Raw genomic sequence first — 27585 nt, 5'->3', positions numbered from 1 at the left:
ACTGAGCCACCCAGGTGCCCCAGTCTAATCAATTTTAATCAAAACTGAGAAATACTGGCAGAAGGACAGATACGGATCAATGGACCAAAATAGAGAACCCAGAAATGGATCCACATAAACATGTCAAACTCGTTTTTGACAAAGGTGAACATGCAAAATTCAATGCAGGAAAGGCAGCCTTTTAACATATGGCGCTAAAGCAACTGGACATCCATACGCAAAAGGCTAATCCTGATCTAAGCTGCACATCTTATACAGAAATTACCTCAAAATGTAGTGTTGACTTAAATGTAAAATCTAAAACTATAAAACTTTTAGGAAAAAACCTTGATAGAAAATTTCTGGGATCTGGGACACCTGGGTGGCTTAGTGGTTGAGCATCTGCCTTTGGCTCAGGGCAGGATACCAGAGTCCTGGGATCGAGTCCCACATATGACTCCCCACAGGAAGTCTGCTTCTCCTTCTGCCTAGGTCTCTGCCTCTCTCTGTCTCTCATGAATAAATAAATAAAATCTTAAAAAAAAAAAAAAAGAAAGAAAAGAAAACTTCTGGGTTCTAGTCTCAGCCAAGAGTTCTTACACTTGACAGCAAAAAAAGCATGATTCAGAAAACAAAACACTGATAAAGTGGACTTCACCATAATTGAAAACTTAGGCTATTCAAAAGACCCTGTCAGGAGAATGAAAAGACAAACTACAGACTGAGAGAAAATCTTTGCAAACCATGCATCCAACAAAGGACCCATAGCTCGAATGTATAAGGAACACTCAACAAGCAAGTTAAAAAGCACACAACCCAATTAGAACATAGGCAAAAGACATGCAGGGATACTTCACTGAATAAAATATACAGATGGCAAATAAGTACATGAAGAGTTACATCATTAGCCACTAGGGAAACACACCCTAAAACTGCCATGATATGCCCCAATTCATCTATGGGAATGGCTAAAATTTAAAATGGCGACACCACCAAATACTGATGAGGATACAGGAAACTAGAGCATTCGTTCATTGCTGGTAGGAATGTAAAATAGTCTAGTTACTCTGGGAAATAGTTTGGGAATTTGTTTGTTTATTTATTTTAAAGATTTTATTTATCCATTCATAGAAACACACAGAGAGAGGCAGAGACACAGGCAGAGGGAGAAGCAGGCTCCATGCAGGGAGCCTGACGTGGGACTCGATCCCAGGTCTCCAGGATCACACCCCAGGCTGCAGGGGGTGCTAAACCGCTGTGCCACCAGGGCTGCCCTGGCAGTTTCTTTAAAAACTGCAAATGCAACTATCATATGACCTAGTAATTGCACTTTTGGGCATTGATCCTGGAGAAATGAAGTCTTTTATTCAAACAAAAACTGAAACATGAATGTGTATAGCACCTGTATTTGTAATGGTCAAAAAGTGGAAACAATCCAGACGTCCTTCAACAGATAAATGGTTAAACTGTGGTACTTCCATACCATGGAATACTACTCAGTAATAAAAAGGTATCAACTAATAAATGGAACAACCTGAATGAATCTCCAGAGAATTATGCTGAGTGCAAAGCCAACTCAAAAAAAAAAAAAAAAGTGGCATTATTGTATGATCCCATTTCTTCCATTTCTTTTTTAAGTTTCATTTATTTATTTGAAAGAGAGAGAGAGAACACAAGCAGGGAGAAGGGGCAGAGGGACAGGGAAAGCAGAACCCCGATGAGCAGGGAGCCCAGATTTTGACCTGAGCTGAAGGCAGATGCTTAACTGACTGAGCCACCCAGGGGCCCCTGTATGATCCCATTTCTATAGCACCTGTGAAATGACAAAATTACAGAACCAGAGAACAGATTAGTGGTTGTCAGGGGTTAAGGAGGGGATGACGGTAGAAAGTAGATATGCTTTTAAAAGGACAACATGAGAGATCCTTGTGATGATGGAAATTTTTTTTTAAATTATTTATTCACGAGAGACACAGAGAGAGGCAGAGAGACACAGGCAGAGGGAGAAGCAGGCCCCACGCAGGGAGCCCAACATGGGACTCAATCCCAGGGCCCCAGGATCATGCCCCAGGCCGAAGGCAGGCACCAAACCGCTGAGCCACCCAGGGATCCCCAATGGAAATGTTTTGTATCTCCACTTGTATCAATGTCAGTGTCATGGTTGTGATACTGTATAATTTCCATAAGATGTTATTATAGGAAACTGGATAAAGGGTATATGGAATCTTTCCATAATATTTCTTAAAATTCCATGTGAATCCAAAATTACTTCAAAATAACAAGTTTAATTAGCAAAAACACTAGTTAAAAATTCAAGGACATAAAAGGATACAGGCAATGACTTCTATATATTATAAAAAGCAGACTTAAGTATCTCAATTTCAAACTTGAAATTAATTTCAAGTACTATCTATTATTAAGTCAAATTTTTGGTTATGAATTGAGGAATCGAAGGGCAAGAAATGGGTTTTCAGACACAAATCCCAATTCAATTTCCAGGAGAAAAACCTATGAAGATACAGACAAATTTATGTATCTGAAATAAAGCTCAGCTATTAAAGTTTTCATTTTAAGAAGGTTCCAAAAGAAGTGCATTCCTTTATAGTTGTCTTTTAAATATTATCTGGACCCCTCAGAAAAAAATATGGCATTTTTAATCAAAGTGCTTCCATCACAGAATAGCTTATTCTAGAAGAATGGGTCATAGGTACAGTTAAGGAGGAGGGGGACAGGTAGAGATGGAGATGGTAGAAGGAATGAGGCTGTGGGAAAAGCTGGGACAGCTGGCCTAAGAGACAGTGGCCAGGCTTTACACCAGGTCTCCAGGTGTGCCATCAGCTTCCTCACCCTGCATGCAAATCCTTGTTCCGTCTCCTTTTATTGAACTTCAAGTACATCACAATCTCTCTGCGCCACAATTTCCTCGTCCTCAAAAACAGAGATAAAATTTTCTACCTCCTGTCAAACAGGATATTTGCAAGGATAAGTATCTGTACAGCTTGGAAATGTTTGAAAGAAAGGTCCCAAGAAATTGTATCTGCAAAGGTTGTTCATTTAAAACATTCAATTGAAGTTCGTTTTATTTTTATTTTTATTTTTTTAAATTTTTATTTACTTATGATAGTCACAGAGAGAGAGAGAGAGAGAGGCAGAGACACAGGCAGAGGGAGAAGCAGGCTCCATGCACTGGGAGCCCGATGTGGGATTCGATCCGGGGTCTCCAGGATCGCGCCCTGGGCCAAAGGCAGGCGCCAAACCGCTGCGCCACCCAGGGATCCCTGAAGTTCGTTTTATATGAGGAACTTTGCATAATGGAAGACAGTAATTTCAAAGAAGACTGGAGGAAGGGAAAGACAAAATGAATGAGATTTAAATCAGGTCACTATCTCCTCTATATCTCTAGTTGTCCTCAGGTTACCAGTGGCAAATTCAGCATTGCCAAAGGCATGTGGTGCCCCAATCCACTAGCAAAACCATCTCAACAGAATGGATTTGCCACAGCAGACTTCAAACGGTTGAAAAATGAAACGAGTAAGAAACCAAACTCTCATAAGCTTGCAAATCCACTAGAGACCTAGGGAGTGGTCTGCATCATGACACTGAAAAATGTTAAGAGCATGGAAATAAGCAATGCAACTCTTAAATTTCATTTTACCTGAACTGAAGCATGAACTGAGTTTTGTCTGGTATTTTAGTTACTCATTCAGGTCTGTCTGCCTGCACTCGAATCTAAGCTCTTTGACTGCAAAAGTCACAATTCACACTCATCTTTCTATGTCCCGTAGTCCATAACTTTGCATATAGCTGGCACTCTGCAAGTACTGAATTGAACAAATGTGCACAAATACTATCTATTACTCCGAGTTTAAAGGAATATACTTAAGGTTTCCAAAATAGAGGCCCACCCCCCTGATATTTATTTAGCCTCAGCCTTAAAGCTCATTAAACCATGTTTTCATCAGTTTCTCAATTCATAAGGAGATAAGTTATGTAAATGGAAATTTTTACTGATGATCTGAAAAAAAAGCTTTCAAAGATAAATCTTGAGCCTTTTAGGCCATGGGGCAAGAAAGTGAGAAACTTTGAGCTTTGACTGATAGCAGGCATTAAGAAGCAGGCCTGCTTCTTGCCAGCAATGTTGCTGGATTTTTTTTTTAAGTTTTAGTTTTCTAATATTTACTCACCAGTATCCAGTCTTGACTTTATATGCTGATACCTTGGGTTTTGTGGTATTCTTTTGGTCAGATACTAAAAAATAAGAAAATTAACAATTAATTGAGTTAATGTAAAAATAAGGGTGACAGAAGTAGGAAAGAGTCAGATATTTAAAGAATAGAAGAGATGCTAAAATGTTATCAAATGTAAAGAAGAAAGGAGCTCTAGACATCCAACTGTCCCTTTAATCTAGGAGCCTTTGCTAGAGCCTTTCCACAGGTGAAGATGGTTACCTTGCTTCTGTCAAAATATTTCCATTTTTTGTCAAAATAATCTCATAGCACTATGTAATTAGGAAAAAAAAAAACCTCTTAAAGATTATTTCTCAGTTCTATCCGATCCATTGTCACACCCAGAATGAGCCACCCCCTGACCCCTGCCCTCAAGAAATTTCTGCTAAAATAACTAAAGGCAGCTCTCTTCATCCTTTTTTAAGTTTTACTCTTTAAAAAAAAAAAAGATTGTATTTATTTATTCATGAGAGAGACAGAGGCAGAGACATAGGCAGAGGGAGAAGCATGCTCCATGCAGGACACCTGATGTGGGACCCGAGATCACGCCCTGAGTCAAAGGCAGATGCTCAACTGCAGAGCCACCCAGGTGTCCCAAGTTTTACTCTTTTTATGATGATTTCTAGGCCATCTCCTCTGGACACCCTCTAGATTTTACCCACATCTCCCCTGAAAAGTAGCACTTGGACCCAGACCTGAGCACTGTGCCCAGATGCTGCTAGGCCCGGTTTGGCCAGGACTCCTCTGCTGCTTGTCTGGAGTCTGAGGCTTCATAGATGTCACTCCAATAGCATCTGCTCTGAGGGCAGTCCAGGCTCATCATAGGCCCAGGGTGATCATTAAAAAATGGCTATCAGGTCTCCCTTGTCCTGTACTCCAGGAGTGAACTCTAAGTCCAACCACATTACATTTACACATAATAAGTTTCAGTGGCATTTGCAAAAACCATCAAAGTGAGGGAAGGCTAGTGAATCAACATCGCAAGATACAGCCTTCTTGGGGCACCCAGATGGCTTAGCTGGTTAAGTGTCCGCTTTCGGCTCAAGTTGCTATTCCAAGGTCCTGAGATCAAGCCCCACATCAGGCTCCCTGCTCAGTGGTGAGTTTGCTTCTCCCTCTTCCTCTGTGCTCTCACTTTCACTCTACTTCAAATAAATAAATAAAATCTTAAAAAAAAATCTTTTTAAAAAAATTTATTTATTTTTATTTATTTATGATAGAGAGAGAGAGGCAGAGACACAGGCAGAGGGAGAAGCAGGCTCCATGCGGGGAGCCCGACGTGGGACTCGATCCCCGGACTCCAGGATTGTACCCTGGGCCAAAGGCAGGCGCTAAACCGCTGAGCCACCCAGGGATACCCCCCACCACCGCAAAAAAAAAATCTTAAAAAAAAAAAAAAGATGTAGCTTTCTTGCTCAGGCCTCAAGTATGAAGATCATACATTCAGTCACATGTAGCTGTAGAATATGAAATTAAAACTGGGTAGTACCTTTCAGGCTTCATCTGCCACTCTCACACGTTCCCATGTTGACATTGCCCAACTGTTCCCCTAATTTGCTATGCTCACTCAAGTCTCCAGGCTTAGCAAATGTCTGCCTAGAATGCCTTTCCTTGGCTTGTCCTTGGGCAGAACCTTACTTCCGCATAAGCTGTCCAAGGGGGAATCAGGCACTTTCTTCTCCCTGGCTCCCAGAATGCCCTGCACCACTGTTTACACCCCAAGCTGCTTCTCTAGATTTTCTCAAAGGCAGGAACAATGACTTACTCAAATAAGTGTTCACCCAGGACCTAGTACTTGGTGGGCACATTTACTGAGAGGCAGTCAACAAATGAGTATTTAGGATGCAGAGTATATTATAGTAACTACCTGGTTCCTTGGAAGAGAACACCAAGCTTTATTCTCATTATTTTCTAAAATTATTTTTATTTATTTTTAAAATAATCTTTATGCCCAGTGTGGGGCTTGAACTCGCAATCCTGAGATTAAGAGTCACATGCTCTACCTTCTGAAAGAAAGAAGGAAAAAAAATCAGGTGGAGAACATCAAACTTTAAAATCCGTATCATTTGCCCTTGAAAACGCAATTAACTATAGCATGTCCTGGTCTGGAGTTTTGGATTTCAGAGACCAGGAGGAATTTTTAAAAACTGAGAGCACCAAAACAAACAAACAAACAAAAACCTGAGAGCACCTATGGAGAAAAATCAACTTTGAATTTTGTCAAGAAATGTCATTTAAAAAAAAAGTGCAAAACCTTATAACTACCCTCTGCCATTTAATACCTAAAAAGAAAGAAAAAAAATCCCAGAATAAAAAGATTGGTCTGTTGGTGTTATTAAAAAACTCTTGACATCAACTGTGTTTTTTTTTTAAAAAGATTTATTTATTTATTCATGATAGACACAGAGAGAGAGGGGGCGGGGGGCAGAGACACAGGAGGAGGGAGAAGCAGGCTCCATGCTGGGAGCCCAACGTGGGACTTGATCCGGGACTTCAGGATCGCGCCCTGGGCCAAAGGCAGGCACTAAACCGCTGAGCCACCCAGGGATCCCCTCAACTATTTTTCATTTCACTCCAGGCAGGTAAAACCTTTGTTGTGAATGCTTAGCATTGGGCCTAGGATGTGTGCAGAACCCTTGAGCTATTTTACCCCTAGAGAAAGACAGAAAAGCTTCGGTCTCCATCTGATCACTCACCTGCTGTCGTTATTTATTATTTTTTTTAAAAAAGATTTTATTTATTTATTAACGAGAGACAGAGAGAGAAAGAGATAGAGGCAGAGACACAGGCAGAGGAAGAAGAGACAGGGAGCCTGACATGGGACTCGATCCCAGGTCTCCAGGATCAGGCCCTGGCCTGAAGACGGCACTAAACCACTGAGCCACCCGGGCTGCCCACACCTGCCCACACCTGCTGTCTTTAAAAGAAACTGACTGTAACATCAATTCCAACTCCTTCCTAGATGAAGACAGAGAAGATTTTTAAGTGAGAGAAGGGAAATATTTAAAGATTGAAAAGGGAAACTTTAGAAGATCCCCAAGAGGAAGATAAGACCGTAGCAAAACAAAAGACCAAAAATGCAAACCAAAAAAAAAAAAAAAAAAAAACCAGAGAAAACATGTGTCTGGTAAACTGAGTCAAGAAAAGTTAATAGTAAAATTCAGTTATCTTAAGCTAAGAGATTTTCTTTCTTCACTTATTTTTCTTTTTGTTTTTGTACTTCTATTTTCATAATTGCTATATGGTATTTCCTGTTTTTTACTTTTGTTTTGTTTTCCACTAGTTTCCTAGCAAAGTGTCTTTTGAAAAACTACAGGCTAGTCTCTGCTGAACCAAGGGGATTTGTCCATACCTAGGCCAACATAGCTAAGAAGTGAGGGTGTCCCTGGGGACCAGGTGTGGTGGCAGCAGAACGATGGGGGGAGAGAATGTGGACAGCTGCAGTGGCTGGCCCCTTCCCGCCCCCAGTTTTCCCTTACATAGACTAATGAGAAATCCATATGCTGCAGTAGAAAAATGTAGTGTCTCTTTTCCACTTTCCCATTTTGGCCCAACTTCTTGCTCCTGACTTTCTAGTGCCAACCACAACGTAAAACTTTGTCCTTCACTCTAAGCAGACTATAGATTTTATGGAACTGCCATACTTTCTTCCTTAAGATTCTTGCTTTAGGGAGTGGTGGGGGAGGTGACTGTTTCTTGACCTACTGACCAGCTGGCTTTTTTCAATTACATAAACAGGATGGAATGGTGGAAAATGAAAGAGCTGAGAAAAGAAGTTGTTTCAAGACTATTCATTCATTCAACAAAGACTTACTGAGCACCAGCTACTCAACTGACATTTACTGGGTGCTTTCTAGTAGTAAGCCACTGTGCTGAGGACACAGCCAACCACTCAGTAGACATTTACTAGGTGCTTTCTAGTAGTAAGCCACTGTGCTGAGGACATAGCCATCCAGCTCTCTCCATGGTGCCGGGGTGGGGATGGGAGGGGCATAAGCCAACAAAGAGATACCACATGATGAACAAAGAGAGGGAAGCAGGGAGTACAACAAGAGCATGCGAGATTGGCCCCTGATCCTGACTAGAATAGTCAAGAACTATGTCCTGAGTGGAGACTTCTGGGCCAAAAGCTGAGGGTCAAGAAAATGAGTCAAGCTAAAGGAGTAGCGGGTGGAAGCTAGAGGATTTCCGGATAGACCTAGCGCACTGGGGCAGTATGGGGTTGGATGAAGCTGAAGAGACAAGGAGGGGTTAGTTCATAAAGGACCTTGTATCCACGCTAAGAAACTTGGGTTCTTCCCCCCTATAGATGACTAGTTCTCGAATGGGCGATATTACTCTCCATGCTCCCGGGGACAACTGTCAATGTCTGGAGACATTCTAGGTTGTCTGAACTGGGTGGTAGTGCTGGGATGCTACTGGTATCCAGTGAGTAGAGGCCAGGGATGCTGCAAAACATCCTACAATGACAGAGAATACCTCCACAGCAAAGAATGAGCTGGCCCACAATGTCAGTTATGCCAAAGTTGAGAAACCCTAGTGTAGATGATTGGGGAGTCACTGAGGAAAGTTTACAGACAAGTGATGGGATTATCTTTCCATTTTAGAAAGCTCACTCAGGCGGCATTCTGGAGAATGAATAGGATCATAGTCAAGGATGGAGGCGCAAAGATCCGTTAAGAGGCAGTTGTGCTAAGATTTGTGGTGCTAAGGAAGTGGCGGTAGGGACAAGGAAGAAGAGACAGTTTCAAGAAATCTTTAAAGGTGGAAAATCAATGATTGAAAACTGACTAGTATAACAGGAGGAGGACAGTGATACCATTCCCCAAAAGAGAGACTTAGGGAGGAAGCATATGTTAAAAAACATGATGTTTTTCAGGTTGAGGCATGTCAAGTATGAGGTATCTGTGCATTATCCAAAATGGAAGTGGTGAGCTGGCTATTTGGGTCTGAGATCAGGAGAGAAATTTGGGGTTGCAGAAATTAAAGTTTGGGGGTTGTCAACAGATAGGTAGCAGGGGAAGCCATACGAATGGACAAGATCAGTATCAGAGATTGTGTAAGAAGATTGTGTAAGACAGAGAAGAAAAGCCCCAACACTTAAGGTCAAGTAGAGAAAAGCACCATGCATGAGACTCATGAGAGGCCAGAAGAAAGTGGGTCATGAAAATTAAAGACGAATTTTAGGAAGAAGGGAGTGGTCAACAGTGATCAATGCTGTCAAGGCCGAGAACAAGAGGTCAAACATGAACCAGCGAGCAAGAATGCAGGTCAAGAAAGAGAATAACAAAACAAATTTGGACTGAACAAACCAGGACCTTGTTGACGACTCTGGTGGATGAGGTTACAGTGAATTGACAGAAGCAGAAGCAAAAATAGCAGGTTGTATGAGACGGGGAGGGAGGAAAGAAGAGGATAGTAGCCAGATGGCCTTTTTTTTTTCCTTGAGAGTTGCTAAGGAATTCTTCTTTATTGTTGCTTTGCTTTGTTTTGGAAGAATGGAGAGATTCGAGGATGTTTAGAGGCTAGATAAGAGGTTGGAAATGAGGCAGGAAGGTATGGAAAGGAGGGAGTGGGAGAGGAGGAGGCCCAGAACACCCAGGGGAAGGTTCAGCTTTGGGTATGTATTTAGGGTAAAGATATCAGGTAGGTGGTCAGGATGAAGTTCATCAGGAGGAGGGAGCTGATAAAGTTCATGTTTGTATTATTATCAGAGAGCGATCAAAAAAATGTCAAAGACCCTTTGAGGGTTTACAACCCCCAGAGAGGGTCCAAAGATAGGTCTTCCCTTTCTACCCATGTCATCCCAGCTATTTCATTTCTACTCGGCATAAACATATCTTCCAAGAAGACTCCTGTGAGGGCCCCAGGCAGATGGAAATTCCTTCCCTTCCTGGATTGTCACAGCGCTTTGTACAAATCACACTCCTCACTTCTGGCACTCGGGACATGGCTCTGCCTCCTAGATCTCTGGACCTACTGCAAGGTCTCACACCAGTGTGAGCAGTAAGGATGCCTTATGGATGAAGATGGCTCTGAGCCCTGAGCAGCACACAGTGTGCACGCCAGCACCACATGATGGCTCTAGGACTCTGAAGCTTATACTCTGGGGGTGATGTGGGAGACTTTGTGGAAGAAATGGCAATGGAGCTGTGTTTTAAGGGCTGAACTGCTATGGATAAAAAGACAAGGAAAAAGGATTTCAAGTGGAGAAAATTACAATAGCAAAGCCACTTTAAAAGCATGTTGAAAGAACCTCATGTTGTTTGATTTGCTAGAGAAGGTACAACAACAACAACAATGAAGATAATCCCTGCTAACAATTACTGAGCACTTAACTATGTTGTCAGGCACTCGACTAAGCATTTTACCTACATTATCTCACTTAATCCTCACAGCCACTCATGATGTAGATACTAGTATTTACTAGTATATCTTCATTCTCCATATCAGGTAACAGGAGCACAGAGCTGGGGTGATTTTCCAAAACTAGTCAGCTGGTGATAAGGGTGAAACCTGGAATGAAGCTGGTAGTCTGGCTCTAGAGCTTGCACTCTTCCACACTCATTTTAGGCATTCTGAATACCAGATCCACCAACGGGTTTTAGATGATCCACAAGTCCCGTGAAACTATGAAAAATTTTGTGTATGTGCATTTTTTCTGGGGGAGGGACCGTGATTTTCACCAAATTTTCAAAGGGGCTTATAACCCCTAAAGAGTTAAGAACCACAGATATATGAAATCCCATGCTGTATGGTGGGACGTGGGCATGTAGGCTCCAAGTAGAAGCCTGAATGTAGACTGAGGGTCTGGAGGAGGCCCTTCACAAAGACAATGGAAGGTACCAAAAATACTGAGCTGTGAGGCACATAATTGCAAGAGTATTTTGGCAGGTTACTAACATATGCAAAGTAGAACTGGGCTTTATGAATTCATGGATGTCAGAGAAGGGAGAAGAAAGAAGTCAACAATGGGATTTTTCTGAAAGAAAATCACTAAAAAAAAAATGAGTGAGAATGTCTGAATTTCAAATTGTTCAAACATGAATGAGCTTTTCTGACTTCCCACCTCTCTCAAAATGAAACTCTCAAGGTTGGTTGTATTTCAATTGCAACATATGTAATAAGATTTACATTTAAAGGACTTTTAAAAATACCATTATACATTTTGTTCAGAATTTCTCTACTTATCTCCTTTGTATACACAGGAGGTCCATAAAATGAGGGAAATGAATTCAATCTTGAAAATAGCCTTATTTAAGGCAATCTCACATTTAACATGGGTCTTTTTTTTTTTTTTAATGGCAGTTTTAATCTGGTCCAATTCTACTGATCTCAAACACAAACCCTGAGCCTGTATGCACAATGTAGCACCCCTTTTGCTAGCTTTGCTAGCAGCTACTACCTATGGCTGATTGTATTTTTCAAGATATTTGCAACAGAATTTCCCATCTCACACTGTGATGTTGAAACTCCTGGGATCCCTGGGTGGCGCAGCGGTTTGGCGCCTGCCTTTGGCCCAGGGCGCGATCCTGGAGACCCGGGATCGAATCCCACGTCGGGCTCCCGGTGCATGGAGCCTGCTTCTCCCTCTGTCTGTATCTCTGCCTCTCTCTCTCTCTCTGTGTGACTATCATAAATAAATAAAAATTAAAAAAAAAAAAAAAGAAACTCCTCCCACTGGTTGGGTGGGACCAATGTCTCCTCAACCCCTACCCCACACACACCCCTGCTCCAATCTGGATGGGCTTGTGACTATGATAGAAGTGCTGTCTTATGACTTCTGAGGCTAGATCATAAAAGGCAATACCACTTCCACCTGGTTCTCCTGGGATACTTGTTCTTAGAACTCAGTTACCATGCTGTGAGGAAGGCCAGGCCACGCCACATAGACAAAGCCATCTGCAGGTGGTATGGCCAACAGCCCCAACTGAGGTCCTTGCCAAAAGACCATATCAACGGCCTTGAAGAAGCCTTCAAGATAACTCTAGCCCCAGCTTCTGTCTGCCTGCAAAACCACATGAGATCCCAAATAAGAAGCACCTAGCTGAGCCTGATCAACCTTCAGAATCATAAAGATCATAATAAAATGACTATTACTTTAAGCCACGGAACATGGGGTGATCCATGACAAATCAACATACAGCCAGAATATATATCCTAATATATAACTGGAACACTTTCAGGGTATTTGCACTTTACTCCTCAATCCAATACAGCATGGCTACTGTCCCCACCATTGTACTATGGTTACTGTGGCAGCTATCCAACATCAGAGATCCCCTAACTGCTGAATATAACGGTGACTTTCCATTCTTTAACTTGCTTGACCTTTCTGTGCCATTTGACACTGTTATACAGCTCCACCTTCTTCAGTTTCCACTCCTTTAGCTTTGGTGGTATCTCCCTTCCCTGAGTCTCCAATGACACATGGATCATTTCTGTCATCTGCTTAAACACTGCATTCCCCAAGATTCCATCCTCTCAATCTATAGGTTCTCTGTGAGCCAAATATTTAGATTTAATTCCATTTATATATGCTTGACGTCCAAAATAGGGAACTTGAGCCTGACTTTTCCTCCCGGCTCAGGCATATATTCATTGACTTATTCAACAGATGTTTATGGCACGCCAGGTCCTTGCATACAAGGACCCTCACTTAAGTTCTTGTAAATATGCCAGAAATAAATGATTATAGATTACAAATAAAATAATTACAGATCATGATCTACTGGGTGAAGATAGCATATTGAACACTCCATTTAATTTCACTTCCTTCCAAAAACCTCAATTTTGTCTTCTATTTTAAGGACATAAAGCTCAAAAAACCAGAGAGAGTGGGAGAAGTGACAGCAATAGATTTTTGAATTCTAGAAAGCAGATCAACAGTGAAAATGACTTGAGTTATTCAAGAAAGTCAAAGGGAAAGCCAAGAACAATTCTTAAAAGGCTTAGGAATTGACAGCCTCGGGCACTCCAGAAGCGCGGGGGGGGGGGGGGGGGGGGGGGGGGGGGGGTTGGAGAAGTGGCTAAAATAAGGAAGACTGTTTGAAAGTTGATTGAAAACACCTTGGTCTCCAAATCCCTGTCCTCTCTGCTACTGTCCCACCCACCATAGTAGCTCCCTATAGATTTATTACCTGAGAAGCGTTTCTGGACTGGGAGGTCTCTAGACAGAGAAAGGTGGAGATAGCATTACCAAAAAAGGGGCATTAAGTGTATGATGCATACTAATGATGAGATTTAACTGCTAGCCCTAATTCCTCCAGGAATTCAGATAGGCTTTTACTCTCAGGAGAGTGAAGTAATTCTCTGAAGAAAATAACCAGCCTAAGAGGAAAGAGCTGAAGGTACAGATTTAGGATAGTCACCCAAATTATGGCCCAATGAGATCTTCCTATAATGAGGCTCACCATCAGCAAGACCTTCTCAAATATACAGATCCCAATCATTTGTTTAAATTTCCTACTCAAAAACATAAATTAATAATTTAGGATTAAAAGAAGCCTGAGGAATGCCTGAGTGGCTCAGGGGGTGATCCTGGGATTCTGGGATCCAGTCCCACATTGGCTCCCTGTGGGAAGCCTGCTTCTCCCTCTGCCTATGTCTCTGCCCCTCTCTCTGTGTCTCTCATGAATAAATAAATATTTTTAAAATAAATGAATAAAATAAAATAAAATAAACCTGAGAACACCTGTGCGAATTTTGGGGAGGACGCAATTTACTTCATAGCAATGTTCCAAGGCTTCTTTTAATTAATTAATGTTTTTGCATTACATTGAAGCCCTAATCTCCAGTGTAACCCTTATTTGGAGACAGGGCTTTTAGGAGGTAATTAAGGTTAAATGAGGTCATAAGGGTGTGGCATGAGTGTAATAGGATTAGTGTCTTTATAAAAAGAGACACCAAAGAGCTTTCCCTCTGTACAAGTACACACAGAAAGAAGTCTAGTGAACAGTGAGAAGGCAGTCGTCTGCAAGGCAGGGAAGACCTCTCACCAGAAACTAAACTGGCCAGCACCTTGGTCTTAAACTTCCCGGTACTCCCAAACTGCCAGAAATAAACCTCTGTCATTTAAGCAACCAGTCTTGTGACATTTTGTTATAGCAGCTTGAGTTAACTAATACAAGTATCTCCAACAAAACAAGAAAATAGACAATAGGAAGGAAATAGACTGTTGAGGAAAAAAAAAATTTCAAAAAACTATCACTAGGGAAATGAAAATACACATCCATATAAAAACATCTCCATGAATATTCATAATAGCTCCAAAAAAGAAACAACCCAAATGTCCATCAGAAAGAACAGACAAGTGCAGCCCCGGTGGCTCAGCGGTTTAGCCAGCCTTCAGCCCAGGGCATGACCGAGATGAGTCCCACATCAGGCTCCCTGCATGGGGCCTGCTTCTCCCTCTGCCTGTGTCTCTACCTCTCTCTCTGTGTGTCTCTCATGAATAAATAAATAAAATCTTAAAAAAAAAAAAAAAAAGAACAAAGTAAGTATGGTCATGTAAAGGAATATTATTCAGTAATAGGAATGATGTATTAACACACGATATAACATGGATGAACCTTTAACACATCATGCTAAGTGAAAGGAGCGACACAAAAGACCACATTTTGCATGACTCCATTTATATGAAATGTAGACATAATAGGAAAACCTATAGACACGATAGATTAGTGACTGTCAAGACTAGACTGGGGAGACAATGGGAAAATTGAGGAGTGATAGCTAAAGGTTACAGAATTTCTTGTTGGCGTAATGAAATGTTCTGATCAGTGATGACTGCATAACTCTGAATTGTACACTTTAATTAGGTGAATTTTATCTCATAATGTTGTTAGTAAAAACAGTTAAACTTAACAAGTAAAAAAAAATTTTTTTTAACTTTTGCTCTAAACCAGACCAGGTACTTATGTAAGAGTTAAAAGAAAATAATTAAGTTGACCTATATTTGTCTAACATGGAAAAGTCTCCAAGACTTATTGTTAAGTGCAAAAAGCAAGTAAAAAAGCCATATATGCGATAACATTTGGGTAAAAGAAAACCACAAAATAAAACTCTCTATATGTTTATATACACACAAGAGCACGTGAGCACACACACAAATGCACAGAGAATGTTTTGGAAAGGATAACTGAAAAGGTGGTAAACAGTGATGTTGGAAAAATTTCCTACATTATTTATGAAAATTTAGAAATAATACAGAATAAAACTAAAGGCAGACAGAAACTCCAGGAAAAACAAAAAGGGGTATGAAAGAAAATGTAACCATAATGATCACTGCTTTGGCAATAATCAATACTTACACAGTCACAAACACACACACAAGCAAAACAATAGTAAAAAAAACCAATTAGAAATTAGGCAAGATAGGGATGCCTGGGTGGCTGAGCAGTTGGGCGCCTACCTTCAGCTCAGGTCATGATCCTGGGATCCAGGATTGAATCCTGCATTGGGCTCCCTGTGAGGAGCCTGCTTCTCCATTTCTCTGTCTCTCTCTCTCTCAGTCTGTGTTCTCTCATGAATAAACAAATAAATCTTTTTTTTTAAATAAATAAATCTTAAAAAAAAGAAATTAGGCAAGATACAAAAAGATATTTTGTTGAAGAGGATATATGAATGGTAAATGAGCACATGAAAAAAATGTAAGATGTTCAACCTTGGTAACCACTGGGAAAAATGCAAATTGAGACCATTATGAGATCTCACAGTGAACCTATTAAAACAACTCAAATAGTGGCACCTGGGTGGCTCAGTTAATCATCCAACTCTTGATTTTGGCTCAGGTCATGATCTCAGTGTTGTCAGATCAAGCCCCATATTGGACTCCATGCTGGGTGTGAAGCGTGCTTGAGATTCTTTCTCCCTCTCTCTCAATACCCCTCATCTCTAAAAATGAAAAACAAAAAAACCCAACTAACATAAAAACCTGAATACCAAATGTTGCCAAAAATGTGCAAAACTTGGCCTCTCGTTCACTGGTGATAAGAATCTTAAATGGTACAGTCACTCTGGAAAATAGTTTGGTAGTTTCTAAAAAACTAAATGTAAGCTCACATACGATCCAGCAACTATACTCCTAGGCATCTCTATTCTAAAGAAATGACAATTAATTTCCATACAAAAGCTGTACCCAAAAGTTTGTATCTTTATTCATAACAGCTTGAAACTGAAAACAACCAAAATATCTTATAATAGTTGAATGATTAAACAAACTGTTACATATCTTATATGGTACATACATACCACAGAATATTAATCAGCAATGAAAAGGAATGAACAATTGCCATAGGAAACAACTTGGATGTGTCTCAAGGACATTATTCTGAGTGGAAAAAAAGCTAATCTTTAAAGGTCACATATAGTATGATTCTATTTATATAACATTTTCAAATGACAAACTTACAGAAATGTAGAACACACTAATGGTTGCCAGGGGTTAGTTTGGTGAGGCGGAGGAAAGTGGAAATGACTAGGAAGGGATAGAATGAGGGAAATATTTGTGGTGATGGAATAAGCTCTATTTTGATTATGACCTAAACATGTGAAATCTTGATATTAAATCTACACTTATGAAAAAAATAACCTAGAATTATACACACAATATATAAATGTCAATTTTATGGCTTTGCTAATGTACTATGCTTACATAAAATATAATCAATAGGGAAAACTGGGTGAGGGCCATGGAACTGTACTATTTTTGCAACTTCCTGTGAATCTATAGTTATTTCAAAATAAAGTTTTTTTAAAAGAACATCTGAGGAGCACCTGGGTGGCTCAGTCCGGTAAGCCTGCCTTTGGCTCCGGTCATGATCTCAGGGATCCTTGGATCAAGCCCCACATCAGGCTCCCTGATCAGTGGAGAGCTTGCTTTTCCCTCTCTCCTGCCCCACCCCACCCCCCAACTCATGCTCATGCTCTCTCCTGCTATCTCTCAAATAAATAAATAAGGACACCTGAGTCCAAACAGAGGTTTTAAGAATTAAAAACGCAATGTCAGAAGTTAAATAGAAGAATTAGAAGATAAAACTAAATAAACATATCTCCAAAGAGAGCAAAAGACAAAGATGTGGAAAATGGGAAACGAAGTTTAAGAAAATAAGAGAACTAGTCTTATAGAGAAGCAACATGAAATATAACAAATAAATAGGGGATGGAGAAAATAGGAAAGATGTTAACAACAAAATAATCCAACAAAATTTCACATTATAGAAAGACATGAATTTCTGGTGCCCACCAAAAAGAGCGAAAATAGACCCAAAGCAAGGAATACCTTTGTGAAACAAACATTGGCAACACAGAGAAGATTCTACAAGCATCCAGAAAGGAAAAAAAAATCAAATCACATACAAAGGTATAGCATGGCTTTGGCCTTCTCAACAGCAACACTGGATGCTAGAAGACTATAATGCAATGTTTTCAAAATGCTGATAGTTTCCAATCAAGAATTCTACACTCAATCAAATTTGCAGGCAAATAAATGTCAAGGGAGAACAACATTTTCAGACATCCCTAACATTTTAGACATAAGTTTAAAAAAAGAGTTATTTCTCATGCACTCTTTTTCAAGAAACTACTAGAGATTGTGCTCCACTAAAATAAGAAAGTTGGACATCTCCCTCTGGGACACAAAAGTATGACCATATAGAGCATCTCTGCTCCTATCCCCCCACACTCCTCTTTCTCTTACATTCCTGATCTCATTAATGGCATCGGCACTGATCAGCAGCCCAAGCTGGGAAACTAAGTCATCCATTTTGCAAGCTGATCACTGCAGTCTTAATGATTTAACTGCCTCAGTATTTCTCATTTTTGTCCCTCGTTCCATGACTTTAGGTGTGTATCATACATACCACCTTACCAATCTGCCTATTTCCAGTCTTAACCTCCTCAAATCCTGTCGCCACAACCTGGCTACAAGCCACCTGCCTAAAATGCAGATCTGACCACACCCCTCAGCTACTTAAAACTCGTCAAGAGCTTCTCAAATTCTGACCAGCAGGCAGGATAAACATGTGGCAGAGTCTCCACTCTCCACACCCACCTCCCCCACTCTCGTGGCAGAGGCTGTATTTGGCCGGGGCCTTCTCCTGCAGAGCCTGAAGGACTCAGGACTGAGCCTCAGGACTTTCTCCACAGCTCACAGACCTCCACCATGAATGAAACGATGTGCAGCGAAGGCCAGCGACTGCGGACCTGGGGGGCTCAGTCAGCCAAGCGCCTGCCTTCAGTGCAGGTCATGACCCCGGGGGCCTGGGGCGGAGCCCCTAGCATCAGGAGCCCCATTCCAGGTGGGGCGTCGGCTCCTCCCTCTGCCCCTCCCCCCACTTGTGCACGAGGGGGGGGCGGGGGGCATTACTTGGGCGAGGCCCGAAAGGCCCTTCCAGGCTTTTACTCCAGCCGTCCACTGCCCCTCGCCTCCTTATCTCTGTTCATGTTCCCCGTCCCTCCCTCCCTGGAGGCCCATCCTTCCCCTCCGCTCCGTGAGGTCCCCAACCACACTCGACTCAGGCTGTTTCCAAGTCTCCCACGCAGATGCCTGGTCTTACTCGGCACTTCCAGCCCCTGCTGCCACGTGGGACTCCAACAGACCTTGGCTGAAACCAAGTGACCACGAGAGCAGCAGGGCCCTGGGAGGGGGGAGCCCAGGCGAGGGGAGGAAGGTAAGCTGGAGGTCACACGCCCAGACACGCGTCCTTTCTGGGCGGCCCGGAGCCCCGTGAGGAGACACGACGTCCTCGGCCGCGCTGCCTGAGGGCAAGGGCTGCCTTCGGGCGCCCGGCGCCGGCGCCCAGCCGGCACGTGCAGGGGGCGGCCCCTCGCCACGCGACCGCCGCCTCGCCCCGAGGCCCCCGCCCGCCCCGCCTCCCGCGGCTCCCCGGACCCCTCCTCACGCCCGCCGCTTCCCGCCTTCCGGCCGGCGGAAGTCGCCGGCGGCCCTTCCCTGCCCACGTGGAGCCTTTTCCGGTGCGCCCGCCCCCTCCGGCTGCGCGGGCCGGGCCGGGCCCTCACCTCAGGATTCCCAATGTGCCTCCGGACAGACATATTTGCTCCAGCCGAGCACGCTGGGCTTCTAGCCTCACCGGTAGCCTCTGACCCTAGCTTCCTACCCCCACCACCTCCCCCGGCCGCCTCCTTCCAACCTCTGCTCCGATTGGCCTCCCTTCTCCGGCTGGCCAATGGAGGCCCTGTTTACTCTCCCACTGCAGGGTCAAGGGCGAGCGAGACGCCGCTCAATGGTTGCCACGGGCAACGGGGGGACGCCGGCTTCAGAAGCCTTGGTGCTCGCGGCGGGGCCCCGCGGGCTGCTGCCCGAGCGCGGGAAGAGGGGCGCGGGGGAGGGGCAGGCTGGCGCCTGCGCGGGAACCGGTGCGCAGGCCCCAGGGAGGGGGAAGGGCCGGAGAGCTGGAGGCGGTGGAGGGGGACGAGAATTGCCGTCAGTGTGCGAGCAAATATGTGACCCACGGCACCCTCCTCCCCTCCTAAGGTCATCTTAAGCAAACGCCTGGGCTACTTCTACAATAGGGAGAAGATAGGAGACAGGGTGGTTCCGCGGGAAGGGGAATCTAGAGTTTATTATTTTCGGGTTAAGTTAATATGCAAATTATGCAAAATACCATGCGTAAATACAGTAATTATTGTAGCTTTAAAAGCTTTTTAGCTAGCTAGAGAACGGCAGCCTTAATTGCAAAGCGCACGCACCATTCTGTGATTCATCATTCATTTAACAAATATTTAATAAGCACCTTATGAGAAAAGCTGCAGTAGGTTGTGTGGAGGATGGGAGGATGACTAAGAACCAGTACCGTTGTCATGGAAACCATTGTGACTCCTGCCATCAGCTGCCACCTGTTCTTATTCCAGATCTGAAAATTAAGTCCTAGCACCTTTACAAAACAATCACACACACAGTTTGACTTTGGCTTCAAAATGTCCCACCAAATCCATCAAAATTATTATTTACCTTTACATGGGAGAACAACACAATAACCCTTTGTCCTTTGCTCTAAGTTGTTTTTCCAGGAATGGGGAAAGGTTACTTTGAACTGTTCATATTCACTGGCTCTCAGCTTGTGGATAATAGCATGCAGCTGAGCAACTTCGGGTCTGTGCAGAGGACCCATTCAACAACATGGCCTCGCATGCCCGTGTCCTCTCGCAGCCTCCAGCATCCCACCCGTAGGACCACACCTTAAATCGTCTTGCTTGACCGCCAGGAGCTTAAACTGGACACAGCTGTCGCTTGCACATTCATAACCACCGAGTTTGTCTGAAATTCCTTAGGGTTCTCCAGTTCTTTAACCACTCTAAAATTCCCAGCTTTTCACCCCTCCATTACAATGAGGGAGAGTTTAGGGGCTGCAAAAAATGAGAAGGGGGCGGTGGGGAGGATATCTTACTATGCAGAGGCTTCTGGACACATCGCTCCTTAAAATGAATGCTTACTGGTGCAATGTGGAGGTGGGATGATGATAGAATTTATGGAGAGAATAAAGAAGAAAGGACAGAGAAGAGAGTGAGAATAGGGACTAAACTATATGATGGTAAGAAAGAGAGGCAAAGAGTCCTAAAGACATCTGTAGGTCAAAGGAACAGTTATATACATGTGAGGAAGTAAGGAGTGCAAAGAATTGGAAGGCATCAAAGATGGCTATAATTTCTAGCTTCGGGGACCAAGTAGATGAATGATAATGCATTAACAATGGAGGTCAATAAATCAAAAGAACAGAAAGTATAAGACCCAACACCTATTGGAGTAGGAAGCTCAACTTCCCTTCTTCAATGTTTGGGCTCACTTCTCTGTGTGATCATCTCCCTTTTTCCCAAGAGGGGATGGGAATACCAGCTTTATTTGCCTCGGTACTCATTTCAGTTGTCAAATTTGGGCTGCACGTGAAGCATGCACAGAGATAGAAAATGTGGGTTCTTGGGTCTAGGGAACGGTTGCTGGTTCTGTGTGTCTAGGGTGAGGGTTTAGGATTCTGTTATTTAAATACATATTCTCCCACTCTGACTCCTTGATTTTGATGCAGAGTCCAAGGGCCACACCTTGAGAGGTTCTGCTGTAGAAGAACCTCTCATTTTGCCTCAGTGGAATCCTTAGAAAGCTTAAAGCTACAATTCAAAAGGCTTTTAATATAATGAAATTCGCTTCAAGATTCCTTTTGGATGTATAGCAAAATTGCATCATAATTAAAGCAAGGTGCTTACTTCTAATATGGAAAATAGATAAATGTCAAAGATAATTCATAGAAGAAAAGCATTTAATAAACATATGAAGAAATGTCCAACTAATAATGAAAATATAAAACCATGCAGCTAGATCTCATTTTTCAACTAACAAATGGACAAAAGTTTTTTCTTTCTTTTTTATGTGATAATGCTCAATATTGGCTAATGCATGAGACAAGCGTGCTCAAACATTATTAGTGTGACTAAAAGGAGTATAACCATTTTGAAAAGTAATTTGAGAGTGGGTATCAAGAAGCACTCAAATCTTAATATTCAAAGAATTTCTTCTAACGAAGTAGAGAGATACACAAAGATTACACCCATAGACATTTACTGTAATCTTTTTTTTTTAAGATTTATTTATTTATTTATTTATTTATTTATTTATTTATTTATTTATAAGAGACACACGGAAAGAGAGGCAGAGACACAAGCAGAAGGAGAAGCAGGCTCCATGCAGGGAGCCTGACGTGGGACTTGATCCCGGGTCTCCAGGATCACACCCTGGGCTGAAGGCAGCGCTAAACTGCTGTGCCACCAGGATCCCCCGTTTACTGGAATCTTATTTAAAATGATGAGAAGGGGATCCCTGGGTGGCGCAGTGGTTTGGCGCCTGCCTTTGGCCCAGGGCGCGATCCTGGAGACCCGGGATCGAATCCCACGTCAGGCTCCCGGTGCATGGAGCCTGCTTCTCCCTCTGCCTGTGTCTCTGCCTCTCTCTCTCTCTCTCTCTCTCTCTCTCTGTGCGACTATCATAAATAAATAAAAATTTAAAAATAAAATAAAATGATGAGAAGTCGAAACAACTTAATTCATCATCGGTTTAAAAATGATTAAAATAAGTTAGAGCATATCCATAAAAAGTAATATTATGGAACCATTGAAAAGCAAATTTCAAGGAATAATTAAGGCAATGGAGAACTGTTCCTGATACAGTAAAAGAGAAGAGCTGGAAACACTTCTTTACTTAATATAACGGTGATTTGTGTGGAGAAACATACAGGTACCCACAGAAAAAAATTGGGGAAAAAATGTAAATGTAAGCCATCTCGATGATGGTATGTGGATTTTTAAAATTCTTTATACTTTTATGTATCTTGCACATTTCCTCAGTGACTTTGAATTAATTTTATACTTTGACAAAAACGTTCTGCTCCTAAGAAACAAACAAAAAAAAGCGCCTGATTCTGATTTCAGCCCGAAAAATGGTCTGAGGCCTTTGTCTGGGCTAATTCAGACCTGAGCTGTATTCTGTTCCTTTCTGCTCTGTGAAGTGCGGCAGCTCTCCCTTGCTTGGCAGTAAAAGACCCTCCAGGCACTTGAGTCAGATCCTTGCAATCAGAGTCCTGATTGCTAAGAGGTTCAAGCTTTGTTTGTAAGAGAAGAAGTTCTGATTCTTTTCTTTGAAAGTTCCTACTTCCACTGATTAATCTTATTTTTCATGAAGTTAGAAGTGCTCTTATGAACTTCCATTTGTTTGATGTCTTCTTTTTTAACCCTGTAGGTGTTCCAAAAAGCTTTTAGTTTCTACTGAATTGGTGGGAGTCCCAGATAGGTTAAGTGTGGTGGACTTAAGAGTAGCTCATGTTTTAGGTACTGCTGTGCTTGGTCAGTCCCTTCCCCCTTGAGCCTCCCTTCCTGGGGAACTACGTGGTTGTTTTGGTGTTGCAGTCTGATTCTTTCCTGAGCCTAAAACTCTCTGGACCCACCTTCAGTCTGAATCTGCACAGCCTGAATAGAGCCTCATACCATCCAACTACTTCTCCATCCCCCTCACCCTCAGCTCTCAGCCTTCTTTGCTGTTCAGAGCCCAGCACCTCCCCCTTAGATCTGTCTCATGACATTGCTTCTCAGATATGGCCTTAGCTCCCTTCCTTGGCTTCATTTACTTTTCTTCCCTAAATAAAGGGCTTCTAGGTACTTAAGGAAAGCAATTATGCCCAATCCAGTCCAGTCCTGGGGTTCTTTCCTTTTCCCCAAGAAATGGATCTGCGCCTGCTGCTGCAAACCCGCAAATCCACAGGCCCCACCCTGTGATAAATTCCCCGAAGTCCTGGTAACAATTTAGTGTCACTCTGTCTGGTGGTAGAATGCCCAAGGAAGTAGTAGCTCACCAGCCTCTGAGTGGAGGGCTGACCCTTACTTGTGCTCAGCTTAGGCCAGAGTTGAAGTGCTTGGCCAGGCCCAGAGGCATCAGCCATCCCTACAGCCCCTCCCAGGAAAGTAGTACCCTCCACCAGGATTTCTTTGGGATCACCACTGGTTACACTGCCTTCTGGTGAAACAAAAAATTGGCATCCTGGTTGCTTACATAATGGGGTTGGCATTCCCACGTGTGCAGTTCTGCAGCCACTTCTGAGTGCCACATAGAATGTCAAGTTGTTGTAGGAAGGATGTATGATGTCCCCTCCCAGGCAGACCCAAGACTTCGTTTACCTGCTGTGATCCCATCCCAGGGCATTCAGTTGTCACATGCCACGTTCTGCTTCTGTCTTGGGATTTATATAGAATAACGCTCTGCCACAGCTCCAGATCCAAGAGGACTCTGAGGAGCCAACCTGGATCTCAGAATGGTCTGCCCCAAGGGGATCGGGGAGGAGTCAGAGTGGAGGTACCGTGGCCACTCTGGGTACAGCAGACAGCTAGAGACCCCATGCTCTGTGGAAAGGTCAGTGAATGTGGATTGAGTATGTTAGATAGTCACATTTTCCAGAATAATATAGAAACCTTGGTTTTCAAGTGAAATCCATAGGCTATCAACATACAACCCCTGTGCTAGACTCTGCAAATATAATTCCTATCCTTCATGGTTTTTAAATAATCAAGATCATGCCCATGGTAAAAGCAAACAAACAGAGGTAAGAGTTCTACTTTAATTTAGAATGTAGAAAGTTGCAAAGAACATCACTCCTTTCCTATCAGTAAGAATGAATAATCTACAAAATCCATACATTTTCTTGAATGTATGAACTGAGATCACAAGGCAGCCACATAACCAAATGCCAAAAAGTGGCAAACTGTACTGAGGAAAAAAGAGACATACAAACTATTTCTCATTTGGCAGAGCACTGGAGAAAAGGTGACTGCCATAGATGTGAATATGAAGAAATCAAACTAAATTTTCACTAAATTCTAAAGGCTGGATTTGAGCTAGTGGATCAGTTTAGAATAACTGGGAGCCTGTGATGGTTAATTTTATGCATCAACTTGGCTAGGCACAATACCCAGATATTTGGTGAAGCACTATTCTAGATCTTTCTGTAGGTACTTTTTATTTTATTTTTTTTATTTTATTTATTTATTTTTTTGTAGGTACTTTTTAGATGAGATTAACATTAAAAAAAAATGTGTTGATTGAGTGAGTGAGTGCCTGTGTGCATGTGTGTGAGCTGGGGGAGTGGCAGAGGGAGAGGGAAAGAGAATCTCAGACGTGCTCTGGGCTGAGCATGGTACCTGAGGGGGGACTCAATCTCATGACCCTGAGTTCATGACCTGAGCCAAAATCAAGTCAGATGCTAAACCCACTGATCCAATCCAGTAGCCCAATAGATGAGATTAACATTTAAGTCAGTAGACTTTGAATAAAACAGATTATTCTTTATCATATGGTGGGCCTTTCAGTAAGTTGAAAACTTTAAGAGAAAAAGACTGAAATTCTCTGAGGAAGAGGGAATTCTCCCAGCAGATTGCCTTTAGACTACAGCTGGGTCTCCAGCCTGCTGGCCTACTCTGCGGGTTTTGGACTTATCAGCTTCCATTATTACATGAACCAATTCCTTAAATCTCTTTTCCTCTCTCGCAGGTAGATAGGTATAAATATGCATTTATATCTATATCTCTCTGTATATTTATGTTGGTTCAGAGTCACAGACACAAGGGAGGTTTATATTCACTTGCAAGGTATTGTCCAGGTACGTCCATTGGGTTCTCAAAAGAAAGAAGTGGGAGAAAAAGGAGACCAGAGAGAGCCCCCGCTCGGTGGTGCAGGTTTATAAGAGGTGACTGCCTGCTGTAGGGGACAGGCACAAATCACTTGTGTCTTATGACTTATTTTTTATTAGAGCCAAAAGGTCTTAAGTCACTAGGGGAGGGAAAGCAGACCCTCCTGTCCCCAAGGTCACCAGAGGAGGGATAGAAGCAAATCTGACTGCATCTGGGGGAGGGCTGGAAACCATCCCTCTCACTCTCAAGAACCCAGAAAATATCTTTTACTTCAGGGGGAAGGGTAGAAGCAAAAGCTGTGGTTCTGTGGTAGGGTGGCAAAGTGCGGGGGAGGGGGAGTGATCATGAAAACCTCTTGGGTCCAAGAACCTGCACCAATATGAGGCAGAGGTAGACTACCACTGGATGAGAAACAGGTACCTTTTTCTTGCCCAAGGCCCACCAAAAATACAAGACAGAGGTTGGTTACCATAGGGGAGGAGAGAGGAGTAGGGGAGTAACATTGAAAAAGTCCTACTCCCCAGGCCAAGAGACACAGGACTTGCCTCAGACTGAGGCTGGACCAGGAGAATCAAGGATCACAACTTGCCTCCCATCACAGCCTAGCAGCAAGCAGTAATGAGGAGGAGGCAACTGTGGAGAGGAACCTCACTGAATGGTGCAAATATGCAGGTACTATTGAAAGCCAAAGATAAAGTAGGGTATTGAGAAAAATCCTCCAGCAACCAATTCACCACACTAAGCACAAAGTGCTCTGAGGGTAAGGATAGCAACAACTAAACTCAAACCAGCTCAATTACTGACTAGATTAACTCATCTCCTTGCCCCCCAATAATGGCCTAGCAGAAGAGGCAAGTCCACTTCCAAGCATAAATATTATTTCCTCTAGTCTCTCCTGGTGTCTACAAATAATGTTCCACATTCAATAACAAATTATGACAACATAAAAAGAAAAGAAAAATGAGAGAGAGAGAACTTGTCATCAAGAAGGAAAACAGTCAACAGAACCAGATCTCATCAATAAGGATTTATCAGACAGGAACTTCTAAATAACTATGCCTAATATAGGTCTAGTGGAAAAAGTAGAAAATGTGCGAATATATGGGGCAGATCTCATCAATAAGGATCTATCAGACAGGAACTTCTAAATAACTATGACTAATATAGGTCTAGTGGGAAAAGTAGAAAATGTGCGAATATATGGGGCAGAAATGTGCGAATAATTGGGGCAGAAAAATGGAAACTATAAAAAGGAAATGTGAGAGAAAAAAAATACAATATCAAAGATGAAGAATTCTTGTGGTGTGCTCACCAGCAGACTAAATACTGCTGATGAAAGTCTCCTTGAACTTAAAGATAGTACTTATCCAAAATGAAACACAGAGGAAAAGGTGAGGATAGAGGGTACAGAAGATAGAATTTAAAAACTGTGGGACTATATCAAGAAGATAAACAATAGGGCAAAATAAATATTTTAAAATAAAATGGCTAATAGTTTTTTTAAAACTAATGAAGGACGACACTACAGTTCCAAGAAGCTCAGAGAATCTCAGGCAATGTAAATACGCCAAACCAAAATCAATATAAAATCCACTTATAGACACATCATAGTCAGTCTGGTGGATTGACTATGGAAAAAAAAGCTAAAACAAACCCAAATATTTTTCCTCTTTCAGGAGAAAAATCTCAAAGGCAGCCAGAGAAAAAAGAAATATTACATACAGAAGAAGAAAGATAAGATTACAGCAAACTTCTTGCCAATAACTATACAAAGTAGAAGACAGTACAGGAACATTAAATATAGAAAGGGAAAAAGAAATCATCTTTTTCTGGAATTCTATACTCAGTGCAAATACCTTTTATAAATGAAAATGATGAAGACTTTTTCACAAAAATGAAAATTGAAGGAATTCATTGCCAATAAACCTGTATGTATTACAAAAATGTTAAAAGAAGTTCTCTGGCAGAAAGAGTACATACAGTACTAGTGAAAATTTGGACATATACAAATGAACAGCAATAGAAATGATAAAATGAGAATAAATATAAAAAATATTTTCCTTTTTGTTTTCTTTAAAAGAAAATTTACTAAGTACACATAGTAACAATGTATTATGAGATTTATAACATGTAGAATTAAAAGGTATGACAATAATAGCACAAATGTTGGGAAAGAGAAGGTTGAGGTGTACTGTTG

General features: G+C 42.2%; 1 protein-coding gene across 3 annotated transcripts in view; it reads right to left on the bottom strand.

Annotated features, from left to right (window-relative positions):
* The window catches only part of CEP41 (centrosomal protein 41), a 51867-nt gene extending 32296 nt beyond the window's left edge, over positions 1 to 19571 (bottom strand). Inside the window, exons 1-2 of one of the 3 annotated variants that reach the window (XM_026010836.2) lie at positions 19227 to 19571; positions 4164 to 4227 (exon numbers count right to left, since the gene is read on the bottom strand). In XM_026010836.2, the coding sequence (XP_025866621.1) occupies positions 4164 to 4227; positions 19227 to 19259 (97 nt within the window). In that variant the 5' untranslated portion in view covers positions 19260 to 19571. The remainder of the gene's footprint in view (positions 1 to 4163; positions 4228 to 19226) is intronic. The other 2 variants (XM_026010837.2, XM_026010838.2) reach the window with 2 other exon arrangements.
* Positions 19572 to 27585: the final 8014 nt, after the last annotated feature.

This window comes from Vulpes vulpes, chromosome 7 (genome assembly GCF_048418805.1).
Source record: "Vulpes vulpes isolate BD-2025 chromosome 7, VulVul3, whole genome shotgun sequence".
Classification (NCBI taxonomy): Eukaryota; Metazoa; Chordata; class Mammalia; order Carnivora; family Canidae; genus Vulpes; species Vulpes vulpes.
This window is presented reverse-complemented; position numbering and strand designations above follow the sequence as displayed.